Below are 18407 nucleotides of genomic sequence, written 5' to 3' on the forward strand. Positions count from 1 at the left end.
AGCCCTCCCTCCTGCACCATCTGCTTAGCCACGTGTTAAACTGCACTATCTTCCTATTTCTTGCCTCACCAGCATGTGGCACGGGTAGCAATCCTGAGACCACCACCCTGGAGGTCCTGTCTTTTAACTTGGCACTTAACTCCCTGAGTTCACTTTGCAGGACCTCATCACTTTTACGTATACCATGACCTCTGGCTGCTCACCCTTCCCCTTAAAAATGCTTTGGACTTGATCCAAGACATCTCTGACCTGGCAAATGGGAGGCAACATACCATCCAAGAGTCTCATTCTTGTCCACAGAACCTCCTGCCTTTTCCCCTAACTAATGAATCCCCTATCACTACCGCTTGCTTCTTCTGCCCCCTTCCCTTCTGAGCCAAAGAGCCAGACTCTGTGCCCGAGACCTGACCACTGTGGCTTTCCCTTGATAGGTCATCTCCCCCCACCCTCCCCTCCCAACAGTATCTAAAACGATATCCTTGTTATTGAGGGGAACGGCCACAGTGGTACCCTGCACTGACTGCCAACATTATTGGCTTCTCAATGTAAACAATATATAGACATCTTCACACTATTCAGAAGAATCAGTACCTCATCAGCTAAAGTCATGTGGAGTTTAGAGGAATGAGAGATGATCTCATTAAAATGTACAAAATTCTTATAGGGCTTGACCAGGTGGACATGGACTTGATGTTGCCTGTCAATGGAACAAAGTTCAGGAACTTCACCACATGGACTCTTAACATTCACAAGGGTAGCTCATCAAGAGCAATCAGGGATGAGCATCTTTAAACATTTTCAAACTCCCCAAACTGTGGATGTACTTTTTCCCCATGGCTTTTCAATTTTTCTCCAAATTTTCTGCTGAGTGTTGATGTGACATAATCACAACTAGCTCATTGGTTTTCTCCAGTACTACTGGCTTCTCAATAGAAAACAGTGCATACCTCATCAGTTAAGGTCATTTGTCTGAAAGCTTGAACAGCAGCTTGCTGAATGGAGGAGGAAGCCACGCTGCTTTTAACACATTTTAACAGTGACGCCTTAATTTCAGGATCTGCATTCTCCACTGCTTGTCCCATGTTTCCCAGTGCCTAAAGAATGAAAACAAAGGTCACAAGTAGAGTAGTATTCAATCCATTTAAAAATGTTGAGATGTTCTATGTTTGTCACATTCTATATCTGTTACCTTTAGAGTAAGGTAGACTTTGTTTTCATCACCAGAGCACTCACTTCTTATTATGGACAATAAGTAATCCGCAACTTCCTTTACTTCTGGCACAACATGCTTCTTTTCATCATAAAACCTAACAGAATTGTTAGCATAAAATTAGTTCCATTTATAAACACATATCATGATGTCAAAGCTTGAGTATTGTTCTTATAGCACTTACTAAGTTACAGATAAGGTATGAGGTAATTATGCATTTACCAGTTTAGTATCCATGATAAATATATTTTGAACCATAGAATGATAGAACAATACAGCATAATACAGGCCCTTCAGCCCACCAATGTTGTGCCACCCTTCAAGCCACACCTAAGACTACCTAACCCCTTCCTCCCACATATCCCTCTAACTTAAATTCCTCCATATGCTTATCTAACAATCTCTTGAACTTGTCCAATGTATCAGCCTCCACCACCACCCCAGGCAGTGCATTCCATGCACCAATCACTCTCTGGGTGAAAAACCTCCCTCTAACATCTCCCTTGAACTTTCCACCCAATACCTTAAAGCCATGTCCTCTTGTTTTGAGCATTGGCGCCCTGGGAGAGAGGCGCTGGCTGTCCACTCTATTTATTCCTCTCAATATCTTGTATACCTCTAATACATGAGCAGTGAAATTACATGGTTCTTTATCTGGAAGACAGATGTTTTGTTAACTATGACATCATGTGCTTACCTTCTCACTGTGTGACTCAGGGCATAAAACGTACCCCTTGTTTGCCGAACCTTTGCTATATTAAGGATGGCCCGAATCCTGTCTTCAGATGGTGAAGCCATGAGTCCTACAGAGTAGGTAACTGCATCTGCCAGCAATTCGGGAACAGATTTGCTTTGCAGCATTTTTAAGATTGCTCCAAAACACTCTGAGGTACCACACTGGAGAAGTGCTTGAAAAGTGAGGGACCTTTTAAAATGAAAAGGGATGGTTTGAGTCCAGTAACTTAGATGATTTTTATTTACCAACATCAACAAGCTTGCCATTTTCTGCCAGCAAAGATCATACATTGCTAAATTCAGAATCAAATACAAACTTGTCCTCATGATCTCAACTACTAATGCAATAGCCCAGATCCTCTGCCTAACGTTATCAGTCACCCACTGTGAAACCACTCTAAGCTGGAGTGGGAAGCAGAAACAATTTTCCTCAGATAAACCAACTCTCAGCTGCTCAGCAAGGTTCAGTGCAGTGTTTGCCTATCCAAGTACAACCAGTAGGCCATGCCCCCAGAAATCCTTTGACATCATTCAAAGTATAATTATTAAAAAGACCCTGTCAGTCAAGTGAGTTTGAATTGGGGAGGAACATACGAAGCATTAAGTTACTCAGAACATTTGGTCCATTTAAAGAGTGGTGGAAGCAGAAACTACAAATTTCTCCCAATAAAAGGATAATTTCTCCATAAAAATTTCAAAACTAGGGGATTATTATGTACGTTATGAGCATAAAATCAATTTAAGCCAGTTACAGAATTGAACTCAACAATCTTGATTAATAGAGAAATTACCAGTCATGTCTGGCTATTGCATTGTTACTATTTGAAGCCTTTAAATTAACTCAGTTAAATAAAACAAGATTACATGATTTATGCCCCCTTTCCAAGCAGCTGTTTTCTTTGTTCTATTGGCATTAATAGTTTGCTAGACTTGATGCAGGTCAATCTCAGCACAAGAACAGTGGACAGGTTTCTCCACAGAATTGCGGAGATATCTGTCGAGGTTCAGTTTGTGCTGTTGGACTCTTGGAGCATAACGGAAAAGTCACTGGTTCAGGGAGATTCAAGCCATTTCTCTCTTTATTATAACTTTCTGGTGTATCCATGGCGCCACAACTACAATGTTACACTGAGATGTTAAAGCCAGTTAGCTATATATGGAATAACAGAATGCATTCAGGTAATTATGTAAGGTAAATAACAAAGATATCATATTTCAGAGCTATTAGCTTGGCAAAGCAATGCTGATCGAACATTGTTCCAGTGGCTCATTGTTCAGCTTTGCTTAACTTCACCAGATGGTGTCAGCAGCACTGGACACAATATTGTATCTTTATTCAGGATGGCTGCTCATGTTTTCTTTGACTGTATACATGCCTTAACAGTTTTGAATGCTTTAAGAAGCCTTTGCTCCTTCTTGTCAAAGAGCATTGCTGGGCCACACATATCAATATTTAAAATATTAATAATCCATTATTAGCAGCAATAACTGTTATTTGTGTACTTTAAATTATGAATAGAAAGTTAGTAATTACTTGTCTCAGAGGACAGAAATTTCAGAGTTGTGGGAGGGTCACTCCCACAACATGCACCAATTGATCTTGATTACCTGGGTTTTTCCATTTGAAGTAGCTGAGGCAGAGCTGTTTCAAGAGTTTTGCCATCTACCCTCCTCAGTTCAGACACAAACGTTTGAAACAGGTTAGCCCTTTGTTGCTGTTGACCATCCTCTGAGATTCTGGCCAGGTCCCGTAGTGCTGACAGTGCAGAATCGGCGCTCTGTGCTCTGTTATCAACATGTTCCAAAGTCAATTCTTTCTTGATTGTTGATTCACCTATAAAAGATTTATAAAGAACTCTCGGTCTTCTCTCAGTAATAAACTCAAATTGATGACCATTTTATTTCCTTGTCATTCAGTCCACGATTAGCATTATGAGATGGCAGTTGGGTATTAATTGGAAGACAATTATTTATGGTAGCAGAAGCCCAATGTCAGCTGCTTAAAGCACTGCTGCATACTCAACATGAGTCAAATGAGGCAGCTGGCCAAATAGATGCCTGTCAGAATTATGATTGTTCAGTCGAGAATCCAACCACGGACATAAAAGCTGCACATAGTGGGGTGAGTGAGAGGGGTCAGACCCGAGGTGGGAAGGCCTGGACATTATGCGTGTGTCAGTAGCAGGAGTAATGCACCTCTTGGACAAACAAAGGAAATATCAGAGCTCTCTGAGAGCCGATTCTGCTGTAAATTGGGTTAGATTTTTATCAACTGCCTATTAAAATACAACTTTTCTCCTTCACAATGAAGCTACAGATAAGAAAATTTGGTGCAATTATTAAGTTTGATTTGATTTTGCCCTTTTCAGAGGGACTTATGCAGGAGAGAGAGGAAATGTGAGGAGGCACAAGCCAGAACCTGCTGTAATTTGTGTGACCATTTTAGAGAAGCCTGTTCCTTCGGGTCAGATACTTAGCATCTCAAAGCCTGGATATATGTAGAGCAGCTCTCCACGTGGCTTTGGAGATTACAGCTCATAACTTAACTACAACATAGTTCCTGATGTTTATAATCAAGAGGCTTAGCATTTTGAGGAGCTGGCCACACTACTGGGCTAAAGCTTCATTTGTGCCCTTCAACACCCTTTGAAACTGTCATCTGTTTCCAATGGGCATGTTGCCCATCAAAAGCAAGACCCTACACCAACATCACGCATCTCATTCTAGTCAGAAGTCACTTTCTCATTTCTATTTTCATCCTGCTGCCACCCACCAGTTCCCCTCTATTTATACAAAAAACAGGATTGAGGGATAAATAAAAGTGAACCCACCTGTTTATAATATAAATGATATGATTTGTAACATAATAAAAATTCTATTTTCACATTTGTATATTGGAATTTTGGGTGCTTATTTCCATGATATCCCATTCATTAAAATTCTGTGAAGCATTCTTAAGTTATCAGTGAGGTTCAGAATCAGATTCCAATATCAAAATAATCCATATCCAAAATAATCCTTACACAATATGTCAAACCTATGTCTTATTACATTCAAAAATGCAAAACTGAAAATCAAACTGTACTTCACACACCAAAGTTAGAAATGAGAAGCTAGAGACTTGTTTCTTTACATTACCAGTGGATATGATTTCAAGATGTAAAACAATGCAAAAGGGATATTCTAAACAAAATAATTATACATTTCCATCAAACATTTACAGATAAAGATCTATCTTACCACCAGTAAAGTAATGGCTGTTAGTTGTAGTGACTCCTTTTAGTTTGAGAGTTTGCTTTACAAGTGACGCAGATCCATATTGATTTCTAATAAAGCAAGAAAAATCACTTTTATATTGATTACTTTATAATTGATAATTCTGTTAACAACCTAAGTAATGCAGTGTGTCCTGGAGGCAAAAATCACATAATATGACCTTGGGATGCAGACATTAATTTTAATCACTGCAGAATTACTGCAGCTTGGAATGAAACTAAATCAGTAAGCTTTCTATATTCATTTTATTATGAGCAGATAGGTAGGCTGCTTTCTGGTAATATTAAACAGTTGCTGGCATGCTTCTGTATGAAACTCTACCACTCCTATGGAGAAAGTGATGCCAAAAGTGCCAATACAACTTGTTTCCATATCCACTGTAACGTTTTTGAAGAAACAGCAATATGAAAACTTGCACTGATTTTCAGATATTCAGATAAAGCTAGTGGGTGGATTGTGACCTCATGCGCTGGAAAGGATCTGGTCAGAATAAGCCTGCTGCCCACCATTAGGAAGCAGTCAAGGGCCTTACAAATATTCAAGGTTAAGTCTTGTTACTCTTCCATTAGCAAATGGTTATTTCATTTGGACCCGACAGCAAAGCCCAAATGTGATGTTAAATGAAAAGGGAAAAAGGAGTCTTGAGCGAGGGGCAGCAGAGGGCCAGGCATTGAGGAGGTCAATTTTTATGAGAATATTAGTCCACAAAATAGATTTCAGAAACTTTTCTAAGACTTTAAAGAGTGCCGGAGGAGCGGCCATGTTGATGGGTAGATAAGATGCATGTGAGCCCTCTAGTGGAGGGAGGCAGGGCAGCATTTCCGTCAGCATTCTGCAGCTCCAGCTCCAAGGTCAACTAGGTCCAAGAATTTGTTGGCTTAGGTGGCTGAAAGTTCTGGCAGCAAGAGTCCATGGTCAGAGACCTGCTAGTTCAGTCCCTGTATGAGGTATGGGAAACTCTGGGCATGTTCTGAAAGAAGCTTGCATTGAGGGATCTCACAATGTTACACACTGGGTAAGTGGAGAAGGAACAGCAACATATTTTGAAGAGCAGGCAGCACATAAGGAAAATAGCCCAGTAGTAAAGGTGAGGCACATGTGCAAATAGGAGGTTATGTAAAGATCTTGAGAGGTAAGGAAAACAGAGAGTCTGCCAGACAAAGAGCCAGTATATCATTGTCTCTTATTGTTCTATTTTATCCCATCCCCTGTAGTAATTGCAATGGCCAAAGGACGTGGTAGCTAAATAGCACTGAGAGCCTTTATTCCTGATATCTAATGAATTGATTTTCTATAGTCGAAATTATAAACTAATTGGAAGATTCAAAAATGTCCTTTACACTTATTGTAAAATTTTAAAAGGCATTTTAAAAGAACCATTAGCTTGTCCATGATAACGGTCACTATCAGAGGCTGTGTGGTAACACATATAACAGCGCAACCCAAAATTGACCTAGAGAGTAAGACTAGAACATAATTTAAAATCTCACAGATTAACATAAATACATTTAATAAAAATAAATGAATTGGGAGGTGGGACAGATATTTTTATGGATTAAAAGACATTTTAACAGTCTGGGAACATGCAAGCTTTGAATCAGAGCCATATTTTAGAGAACCAACATACTTGTGAGATCCAGGCAGGAAAATGTGTTTTTCATTGCAAACGGCTTCTGTGACGAGCTTCTTCATATCAAAGGTGTAGCTGCAAGATTGACTGCTAGACAGAAGCAATGGTGTGACTGATGTCTGTAAGTGTATAAATAAAAATTAGGAAAGAATATTATATAATGAAATTTTTAAAGAAACTTTTTAAATTGCAATATAAAGCACAATACAAATGCAATACAAAGAATACTCATACTTCAATTTTTTCTCCTTACCATTCTTGTAACCATTGCCAAAGGACTAGTGTGGTCTACAACAGGTGTGAATTTGTCACAGTGAGTAAGGTCTCTTGCAATTGTCATACGAGTAGCAAGATTGCCTGCTCTGTTGTTCACTGTGATCTTGCTCGTGCAGTTACCATACACAGTTGCCTGGGTCACAAAAGGGGAGAATGATTTTTAATAACATTTAATACATTTATTTGTTTTTAATTTGAATTTAGTGCAGTGAAGAATTAGTACAATAGTATCTGAAAACCAACAGAGGAATAATGGAAATAACATGATTTCTGCATTCTCCAAAATCTAGAAGACTAACAAGAGATTTGAAATATTCAAGGTAGAAAGAAAAACCGCTTCAGTAGATAGAGAGAAACCAATTCTGCTCGTTGAGGAACAAAAGACTAGCCTAAATATTAAACTCAAGCTCTACAGGAGTAAAGAGGTACATTTCTGCATGAAAGGGGTGGTAGAAGTTTCGAACACTCTTCTGCCAACAGCAAACAATGGTGGATCAGTTGTTAACTCAAACACAGAGACTTAAGGCTTTTTATTAACTTATTATTAAGATAATGTGTGACATGGGACAAAGATGGCTACGTGATCAGGTATATTCACAATGAATGTCAGAATAAAGTCGAGGGTTGAATGCTTACTCTTGTCCCACTGATCCTTTGCTTTAGTCCTAGGTTGAACACCTCAGCAAGAGAGGCAGCTAATATTGGTATTGGTTTATTATTGTCACTTGTACCGAGGTACAGTGAAAAGCTTGTCTTACAAACCGATCGTACAGGTCAATTCATTACATAGTGCAGTTACATTGAGTTAGTACAAAGTGCATTGATGTAGTACAGGTAAAAACAGTAACAGTACAGAGTAAAGTGTCACAGCTGCAGAGAAAGTGCAGTGCAATAAGGTGCAAGGTCACAACAAGGTAGATCGTGAGGTCATAGTCCATCTCATTGTATAAGGGAACCGTTCAATAGTCTTATCACAGTGGGGTAGAAGCTGTCCTTAAGTCTGGTGGTACGTGGAAGAGGAGAGAAGAGAGAATGTCCTGGTTGGGTGGGGTCTTTGATTATGCTGGCTGCTACACCAAGATAACGAGAGTCCAAGGAGGGGAGGCTGGTGTCCGTGATGCGCTGGGCTGTGTCCACAACTCTCTGCAGCTTCTTGCGGTCCTGGGCAGAGCAGTTGCCGTACCAAGCCGTGATACATGCAGATAGGATGCTTTCTATGGTGCATTGGTAAAAGTTGGTGAGAGTCAAAGGGGACAAACCAAATTTCTTTAGCCTCTTGGCCGTGGCATCTACATGATTTGACCAGGACAGGCTGTTGGTGATATTCACACCCAGGAACTTGAAGCTTTCAACCCTCTCGACCTCAGCACCATTGATGTAGACAGGTGCATGTACACTGCCCCCTTTCCTGAGGTCAATGACCAGCTCTTTTGTTTTGTTGACATTGAGGGAAAGGTTGTTGTCATGACACCATTCCACTAAGCTCTCTATCTCCTTCCTGTACTCCGACTCATCGCTGTTTGAGGTACGGCCTACAACGGTGGTATCATCTGCAAACTTGTAGATGGAGTTAGAGCAGAATCTGGCCACACAGTCGTGAGTGTATATTACAATATTATGCAAGAGGTTGACTGTAAGATCTTGCTACTGAATGAACTTCTAGAAGCTAACTCTTTTATTAAAACCACTAAATTTGTAATCAACTAATTTAAAAATTCTTACCATGTCAATTAACTGTTCATCTTTACTAGATACCACTGGCACCAGAAGAGCAGAAATTATACCCCTCTTGATGTTGAGGATGTTGGTTGGTTCATTTTTATTTGGGTATAAAGTGACATCCATGTGTCCATGTGTGGTGGTGAATTTCAGGTCATATCTATAAAGTAATATATTTCATAGAATCATAACATTTACAGCACTGAAGGACTCAATTGGCTCATCATGACTATACTAGTGCGAGCTCTTCATCTGCAGCTGTCTACATCAATCCCATTCTTCTGCCCTATCCCACATTACATGACTTATGAATGAGGAAGGTTATTTTTCCCATTTTAGTTCATCAATCTAGAAATCCCCCAAAGTACTCCTTATTTTAGCATTAAATTATTCCTATAATTTTCTAGGATGATCATTGCCTTTTGAGAAGTCTAAATGAATTGTCCCAGAAACCTCATTGCGCCTGTTTTCACTGAATCAAAGGCTACAATTCCTTGCAACAAACAATCTGCTGGAGGAACAGTTGAGTTCCTCCAGCAGATTGTTTGTTGCGAGTTCCTCCAGTAGATTGTTAGTTGCTCCAGATTCCAGCATTTGCAATCGTTTGTGTCGCCACAGTTCCTTGACTGTGGATGGCTAAAAGATATCTAAACTGATACTGGTTTGGAGCAATACTGAGCATTCTTAGCAACAGTTTGCTGTATTGAAAATAGTGGATAGGTTCTAACATGCGTAAATGAAAGGCCTAATGCCCATTGTAGAGACTCTCTTTGAAGCTGATCATTGCAGACCCAAGTGGGAGCCGGGCAAATCCCATTTCAGGTTCCACGGTGTCTGCTGAAGCTTAAGTAGCATTCAGCACTAAATCCTGCGCTCTTAAACTGGTAATTGTTTTTTTGTAACTGGTTATGTACCTGAAAAGACTAATTTGGGGGTCAATATGTCCTAACAATGTACAGACCGTCCCCGGGTAACAAATGGCTCTGTTTTTAGAGACATTCATAAGTCAATTTTGTCCGTAAGTCAGAAAATATACAAAAAAATCACTTGATATGGTGACCACTCGATATGGTAACGTCCACAGTATTGTAATGAATGGCATCAAAGACACACAAGACTGATAAGAAAGAATAATTATTAGAAGTGGAGAGAGAGAGAAAGAGAACTAGTTCTGCTGTTTGCAGGAATGAACATATGTAAGTACATCGGACTTTGAATTTAATAATATTACAGGAGCTCTTTCGTATATAGGGCTGTCCAGTAATCAGGCATTCCTAATCTGGGGATGGACTGTATCTCGAATAATGTTGTAAGCTCAGTGGCATTCACAGATTCCATGAAATGATGGATAAATTAGTCCACCACAACTACCACACATCAAAGGGAGATTAAATGCTTGTTTTATCCACTATTTCCAATGCCATTAATTGATCATTTATTTCAAATGGCTTAAACCCTCCAGTAAAACAGAACAGTGTCTGATAAATGCATTACTATTCAGCTGCCATTATTAGTAATGGTAATTTCTATCATTATATCTGCTTGCAGACAAAATAGCACCTTGCTTAACTGAAACAACTCCAAGTGGTGTGGAATATCACTTTCCACCAACTCCCTGTCATCTCCACTTCAACCATTAGCTCCTTGTGTCATCCACAAACTTTTGGGAACCTCAGCAGCTGATGGGAAAACACCCACTGAAATTACAGCCACTATTGCTCAGAAATGCTGGGGTTCCTTACTTGGACATAGCCTGCTGGAACTCTTCATTGTCTTTAGAAGGCCCCAAATTTGGCTTGCCATCAGCACTGATGCTGTGCACTTCCTTCAAGCTGCATGAACTTATCCGCATGCTGTAGGCACAGTACTGAGGTACTTCAAGTTCCAGCTGTAGAAAGAAGGCAGATTAAGCTAATGATTTCAGCTTTCTTTTTCAATTTTAGTCCATAGTATTAATATGCTACATAAATAATGTGCAGTCATATCTGGGATTGACGCATTTGCAAATTAACATGTGAATTAAAAGTTACATCAACATCCAAAAATGCAGTTTAGAGAAATTAACCCAGATTTTTTTTAAATCGTGTACTTATCACAACTATTTTATTTCAGTGTTTGGACAGCCTTTTATTTTGAGTAAATGAAGAATGTTGATGGCACCCCAAAGTTAATTCAAGAAACATTAATTACTAAGAATGGGTTTTGGTCAACTTTACAGTCGGCTAGTTATTTGAAAATAGTTCAGTAAAAGTACCATCCTGGACATTGAGGGTTGGGCCCTGTGTAACAGCCTCTGAAACATTTCACAAAGAGGAAACATGAGTGGTGTTGACACATTGTAAGAGAATATATTGAACTGATGCTATAGTGAACACAGAGAAAGATGTATACCAATAGTATTTACTGTATATGCTATGGAGTCATAAAGTCACAGAGAGATACAGCACAGAAACAGGCCCTTCAGCCCACTGACTCCACACTGACCATCAAAAACCCAGCAACAATTATCATATGTTAATCCCACTTTGTATTCTCCCCACATTCACATCAACTCCCTTCCCCACTCCCCCCATCCCCAGAGTCTATCTACACACCAGGGGCAATTTACAGTGACCGATTAACCTACCAATCTGCACTCATGTCTTTGGGTCGTTGTAGGAACCTAGACCACCCGGAAGAAATCCACGAGGTTACAGAGAACATGCAAACTCAACTCTAACAGCATCTGAGATCAGGATTGAACCTGGCCCTCTGGTGCTCTGAGGCAGAGGCTCTGCTATCAGCTCTATGTTATGAATAAAGTATATATTTGAAATTTAAAAGTACCATTCATCCCCTTGTGAACTGTGCATTTCCCAAGAAGGTCTGGAAAGGGAAGAGGTGGTCCTTGTCAAGGATGGCCCCAAAAAGGTGTGTAACACGGGACTCTGTACTCTGCAGGCTCTTCCCAAGGACACATTACTGAGATAAACATCAGCTGCTGCTGGAAGATTATCAACTTGGTGAAAGACCCACTTTGGTCTGCCTGAAACCTGTTGGTCTTCCGGTGTTGGGAGATGTCCACAAGCAAATGATGCTGAGTGGCACTTGCCAGGGAGCAGAGCAGGTGTGAGGGACACACTGAAGCTCAGTGCAGCTATGGCAAAGGCTTTGTGGGGAAGGATTACAGACTTGGGCCCTGCTGCCACTGGGCATTGAAGGATTGGGGCAGGTCTCTCAGACACTCTACAGGTGTACTTAAGGAGGTAATATGTGTGGCATTGATGCGTTGTAAGAGAACATATTGAATTGATGATACAATGAATGTAGAGAAAAACGTGAACCGATTGTATACTATGAATGAAGTATATTCTGGGAAAAAATGTAGAGAAACTGCAACTACTCAGCAAGTCAGCATCAGCGAAGCCTGATTCTGTGGGCGTTTCTGGGCAATTTTCCGTTTATATTTCGGATTTCCAGCACCCGCAGTATTTCGCTTTTGGAAATAAATATAGAACATCATGGGGTGGCCTTCCCTTTCTCTGAGTAAGATTTGGTTTAAATACTGAACTCCCCCACGTCGGAAAACATCGACAAAAAATTCCAACTTACTCTGCAAGCTATCTGGACACCGGAGCGTGAGTTGGCTGTCCCGAATATTCCATTGGAGGTCTCAGCTTCATAGTGATATGAAAACTTCTTGAGATTTTTGAAGCGAGTGGACTGTTCTACATTGGACAAAATAAATTCATATTATCGTTCCCATGTCCGATAAAACGACCTCACCTGAAATTGATGCTAGACTACCGACCATCAGTCGCCAAGTCTTGGGGATACCGAAGCAGTTAGAGCGAGCCCCCAACAGGCGGTACTGTTCCACCAGCCGACCTTGGTACAGAACTGTTTCTCCCCAACCGAACTTCCACCGATCACCGCTCCAACTTCATCGCAAGTTTGTCTTCATATGCACGGAACTAAGAGGACCGTGTTTCATCAAGCTAATTTTTTTTTAAGTTGTATTAAATATTCTCCAAATTCTACCATTGCCCCAGAGGCCTCCTGTTCTTCATCTGAATAGTAATTTTAACAATTTAATCAATTCGTTACGGATAATTCCAGTTCTTTGTGCCAATTTATTGCTGAATAAACAAGATGTGACTTCTTCTCCGTTTTGGAAATAGTTATTTGAGATTTTGGAGTTACTGAGATTATTGCGGTTTCAAAATACTTGAGGTTAACCAAATGACAGCAGGAATAGTGATATAGTTAAGACTACTTACTTGGACATATTGTGTTCTTTCTGTCTTCGGATCCAAGTTCTAGAAAGTGAAGATAGATTTTAATGTGAACACTTAACCATGATGGGTACGCGTTTCTTTTCAAAGGTTCCCCTGACTACATTAAATGGATGATTTTTCAGTAATTATCCTTCGAATTGTTTGTTTCTTCGTTAATAAACATGGTAATCAAACAGCTTTGATGCAATATTGGATTTTTGTTATTTATGCCAAACGTCGTTGAACTACTTAAAGATAAGAGGAAAATATTACGATATCTCTTTTTAAAATGTGTTTTAATTAATTTGGTTGAAATAAATGAATTAATTGTTTATAATTTCTCTCAATGTTTTAAAGGAAACATTTAAAACTATTTATCTTCTCGTCGTAACTAAATAGTAGCAAGCATAATGAATGCGAACGAATTTGGACGAATATTAATCGGAATATGCATGAATTACTGACTTTCCTTTGTAAGATATGAACTGTAGGTTACAGATGAAATTAATCAGCAATTGAATATTTGCTTGAGTACACAGCAAATAAGAAGTCGTACGAATGTGCTATATTTTAAATGGCATTTCATGGCCAATGAATTGTTATGAACTTACGTGCAGAAGCCCAGCTACTGAGCAGCAGCAGAAGACTGAGCTTCGCGGCGCAGCCCATGTTGAGCTGCCGATGTTCCTTCGAGTGATCTGTCGAAGTGACTACGCAGTATCCTGGCTCACTATTTATATAATCATCGGGCAATCTGTTTGTGAAGTTCACTGCAGTTGCAAAAGTTATCGGAAAGTCCAAAGGTTACACTAGGTACTCACGCGTTCGGCACAAGTACGGCTGAAATCTTTTCATAAATAATTTTATAATTGTGGCGTGAAGTTAAGTTAATAGGTGAGTGTTCCTGTTTAGGAGAGAAGATTCGGTGTTTGATTCTAAACTAATGACCTGATTGCAGAAAATTGAGGCAGAGAAGCTGAAATGGGTTGAACTAATATAATATAGACAGGTTCCGATGACATCATTAAACTCAGAGCGAAACTCGGAGCAGATCATCAAGATAATGTTAACTACAGATAGTGTCTGCGAACGTGCTCTGACTCTAATTTATATAGGCAAAATGCGCGGAGGGGTGGGGAGGAGTTACTCGGTTGGCAAGAAATTGCCTGGTGGCTCGTCTTAGAGTGAGCTGATTGAAGTTAGGCTCAGTGATAACCCTCTAGTTCTCGTTGGATAATATTGAGGTCGATATAGAACCATGGAGTCACAGAGCACGGAAACAGACCCTTCGGCCCAACTCATTCATGCTGACTCAGGTGCCCATTTGCCCACATCCCTCTATACCTATCCTGTCCATTGTACCTGTCCAAGTGCCTTTTAAATGTCGTTATTGTACCTGCCTCAATGCCTCAACCACTTCCTCTGGCAGTACATTCCATATATGAAACACCCTGTGTGTGAAGAAGTTGCCCTTCAAGTTTCTGTTAAATCTTTCCCCTCTCATCTTAAACCTACACCCTCTAGTTTTTGGTTTCCTCTCCCTGGGAAAAAGACTCTGTGCATTCACCCTATCTATGTCCTTCATGATTTTATACACCTCTATAAGGTCACACCTCAGTCTCCTATGCTGCAATGAATAAAGTCCTTGCCAACCCAACCTCTCCCGATAATTCAGGCTTTTGGGTCCTGGTAACATTCTCATAAATCTTCTTTGCATTTTTTTTTCAGCGTAATGATGTCTTTCCTATAACAGGGTAACAAAAACTGTACACAATACTTCAAGTGCGGTCTCACCAACATCTTGTACATCGCATTGTAAAAAAAATGCTGGAAATCTGAAATAAAACACAAAATTACTGGAAATCCTCAGCATGTTGGGCAGTATCACTGAATGTAAGGTCTCAGGACAGTGAAGTTTGGTCATGCAGTGGGGTGTTTAAGCTACTTAAAATAAACATTAATTAAACAACAGTGGAAATTGTGGACAATACAAGCATGCTGTTCCCATTTGATGTGAGATGGTAGTGGACTAATTTGTCTGCCATTTCTCAGAATCCGTTGTGGGTGCCACTTAGCTTACAAAATTATTCAGGGTAAGTTATTAGAGCACATTGGCCCCAAATTAATAACAATCCATTTCAGATAGTAGAATTTGGCAAACTGAGGTTTACAGAGGGCACTGGAATAGAAACACAAAATGCTGGTCAGGAGGCATCTGCGGTATGAGAAACAGAGTTAACATTTCCGTTATTCCAAGCAATCAAAGGCATGGTCGAGGGTTTCAGCAGCAAATAAGATGAGGCAACCAGAAAAAGTCAATCTTCTGGAGAAAGGAGTAAATGATACTGGTGGTGGAGCAAATGTAAGGTTAAGAGCTCAGCTTGGAACTAACAGTGCAGCAAATATAGAAGAAAACTTAGAAAGATAGGAACAAGAGTTGACTATTCAGCCATAGAATTATAGAGTTATACGGCACAGAAATAAGCCCTTTGGCCCAACTTGTCTGTGCCAACCAAGTTGCCTACCTGAGCTAATCCCATTTGCCTGCATTTAGCCCATATCCCACTTAATATTTTCTGTTCATGAACCTGTCCAAATGTCTTTTAAATGTTGTAATTGTATCTGCCTCTGCCACTTCCTCAGACAACTCGTTGCATATAACCCCACCCTTTATGGGAAAAGGTTGTCCCTCAGGTCCCCTTTAAATCTTTCCTCCCTCACCTTAAACCTATGCCCTCTAGTTTTAGGCTCCCCTACCCTCTACCCTGGGAAAAAGACTGTGACCATTCATCCTGTTTATGCCCCTCTGTAAGGTCAGCCTTCAGCCTCCTATGCTCCAGGGGAAAAAAAACCCCAGCCTATGCAGTCTCTCTTTATAACTGAAGCCTTCCTATTCCAGTAAAATCCTTGTGAATCTTTTCTTCACTTTTTCCAGCTTAATGATATCCTTCCTATAGTTAGGAAGCCAGAACGGCACATGATACTCCGAGTGCGGTCTCATCAATGTCTTGTACAGTTGCAACATGACGTCCCAACTCTTGTCGTCAGTGCCCTGACCAGTGAAGGCAAACATGCCAAATGCCTTCTTCGCCGCCTTGTCTATATTTCAGGGAACTACATACTTGTACCCTAGATCTCTCTGTTCTACAACTCTTTCCAGGCCCCTGCTGTTTGTATAAGTCCTACCTCAGTTTAACTTACCAAAGTACAACACTTCACACTTGTCCGAGTTAAATTCCTCCTGTGATTCCTTGGCCCATTTTCCTAATTGGTCTAAGATAACCTTTTCCGCTGTCCCCTATACCACATATTTTTGTGTCATCTGCTAACTTACTAACCATGGTATCTACAGTCTCATCCAATTGTTAATAAAGATGACAAGCAACAGTGGACCCAGCGCCGATCCCTGCGACACACCACTGGTCACAGGCCTCTCATGTGAAAATCAACACTCCACTACCACCCTCTGACTTCTACCACCAAGCCAATTTTATATTCAATTGGCTAGCTCATCCTGGATCCCATGTAATCTAACATTTTGGACCAGCCGTCTATGTGGGACCTTTTCAAAGGCTTTGCTAAAATCCATGTAGACAACACCTACTGCCCTGCCCTCATCAATCCTCCTGGTCATCTCCTCAGAAAACTCAATCAAATTTGTGAGTTATGACTTCCCACACACAACACCATGCTGACTACCCCTAATCAGGCCTTGCCTTTCCAAATGCAGGTAGATCCTGTCTCTCAGAATACCATCCAGTAACTTTCCCACCACTGATGTTTGGCTCACTGGCCTGTAGTTCTCTTGCTTGTCCTTGCAGCCCTTCTTAAATAAAGGAACAAGATTAGCCATATCCAGTCTTCCAGGACCTCACCTGTGGCTAATGATGATGCAACTATCCCTGGCAGGTTCCCAGCAATTTCTTCCCAACCTTCTCACAATGTCCAAGGATATACTTGGTCCAGCCCCATGGATTTATCCACCTTTATGTGCTTTAAGACCAGCACCTCCTCTTTTGTAATGTAGATATGTTCCAAGAGATCAATATTTCCTTCTCTGAACTCCCTGGCTTCCATGACCTTGTCCATGGTATATATAGATGAGAAATATTAATTTATGACCTCGCCCATCTCCTGTGGCTCCATATACAGACGACCACATTGATCCTTAAGAGGACCTATTATCTCCCTAGTTGCCCTTTTGCTCTTAATATAGAATCTCTTAGGATTCACCTTTACCTTATCTGCAAAGGTATCTCATGCCTTCTTTTTGTCCTCCAGATTTGCCTCTTGTGTATTCCTACATCCCTTATGTGACTTACTTAATCCTAGCTGCCTATACCTGACATATACCTCCTTTTTTCCTGACTAGTCCCTCAATATCCCTCGTCAACCAGGGTTCCCCAATCCTGCCAGCCTTGCCCTTTACTCTAACAGGAACTCGCTGGCCCTGAACTCTTCCTAGCTCACTTTTAAAAGTCACCCATTTGCCAAACATCTCTTTACCTGCAAACGGTCTCTCTCAATCACCCTTTATAGCTCACATAGCTCACCCTCTAATCCAGGCAGAATCCTGGTAAACCTCTTCTGCACCCTTTCCAAAGGCACCACATCCTTCCTGTAATGGGGCCACCAGAATTAGACACAATACTCCAAGTGTGGCCTAACCTGAATTTTATATAGCTGCAACGGGATTTTCTTACTCTTATATTCAGTGCCTCAACCAAAGAAGACAAGCATGTCACACACCTTTTTTACCATCTGATCTATTTACGTGGCCACCATCAGGCAGCTATGGTCTTGGACCCCAAGACCCCTCAGTATATTAATGCTGTTAAGGGTCCTGCCATTAACTGTGTACTTTCCCCTTACATTTGACCTCCCAAAGTGCAACACCTCATAATCGCCCAGATTAAACCCCATCTGCCATTTCTCCACCCATATCTGTAATTGATCTATATTCTGTTATGTCCTTTGACAACCTTCTTCACTGTCCACAACTCCACCAATCTTTGTGTCATCTGCAAACTTACTAACCCACCCATCTCAACCAGTTAGTTTTAAAATTTTTAAACAAATACGAAAAATGTCGGAAGCACTCAGCAGGTCAGACAACATCTGTGGAAAGAGAAACAGAGTTAACATTTCAGCTGAAAGACCCTTCTTCGGAACTTTCCCAATTCCGACAAAATTTCTCTGCTTCATTCTCCCTTAAGGATGGGCCTTGAGTCTAGCAGTATTCTGCTGCCTCCGGTGAAATCAGCCAACTCAACACAGACTGGGGACCAAACTTTCTCCCTTAGTA

At 40.6% G+C, this 18407-nt stretch overlaps 1 protein-coding gene across 1 annotated transcript in view; it reads right to left on the reverse strand.

The window, feature by feature from the left end:
* Nucleotides 1–14107, reverse strand: part of apoba (apolipoprotein Ba) — a 51559-nt gene extending 37452 nt beyond the window's left edge. The window contains exons 1-12 of the mRNA XM_052024308.1: nucleotides 13714–14107; nucleotides 13106–13144; nucleotides 12438–12553; nucleotides 10589–10734; nucleotides 8850–9006; nucleotides 7105–7260; nucleotides 6849–6970; nucleotides 5186–5271; nucleotides 3554–3779; nucleotides 1908–2135; nucleotides 1190–1307; nucleotides 948–1094 (exon numbers count right to left, since the gene is read on the reverse strand). Coding sequence (XP_051880268.1) covers nucleotides 948–1094; nucleotides 1190–1307; nucleotides 1908–2135; nucleotides 3554–3779; nucleotides 5186–5271; nucleotides 6849–6970; nucleotides 7105–7260; nucleotides 8850–9006; nucleotides 10589–10734; nucleotides 12438–12553; nucleotides 13106–13144; nucleotides 13714–13771 — 1599 coding nt within the window. The 5' untranslated portion in view covers nucleotides 13772–14107. The remainder of the gene's footprint in view (nucleotides 1–947; nucleotides 1095–1189; nucleotides 1308–1907; nucleotides 2136–3553; nucleotides 3780–5185; nucleotides 5272–6848; nucleotides 6971–7104; nucleotides 7261–8849; nucleotides 9007–10588; nucleotides 10735–12437; nucleotides 12554–13105; nucleotides 13145–13713) is intronic.
* Nucleotides 14108–18407: the final 4300 nt, after the last annotated feature.

The sequence above is a fragment of the Pristis pectinata genome, chromosome 10 (genome assembly GCF_009764475.1).
Source record: "Pristis pectinata isolate sPriPec2 chromosome 10, sPriPec2.1.pri, whole genome shotgun sequence".
NCBI classification, from domain to species: Eukaryota; Metazoa; Chordata; class Chondrichthyes; order Rhinopristiformes; family Pristidae; genus Pristis; species Pristis pectinata.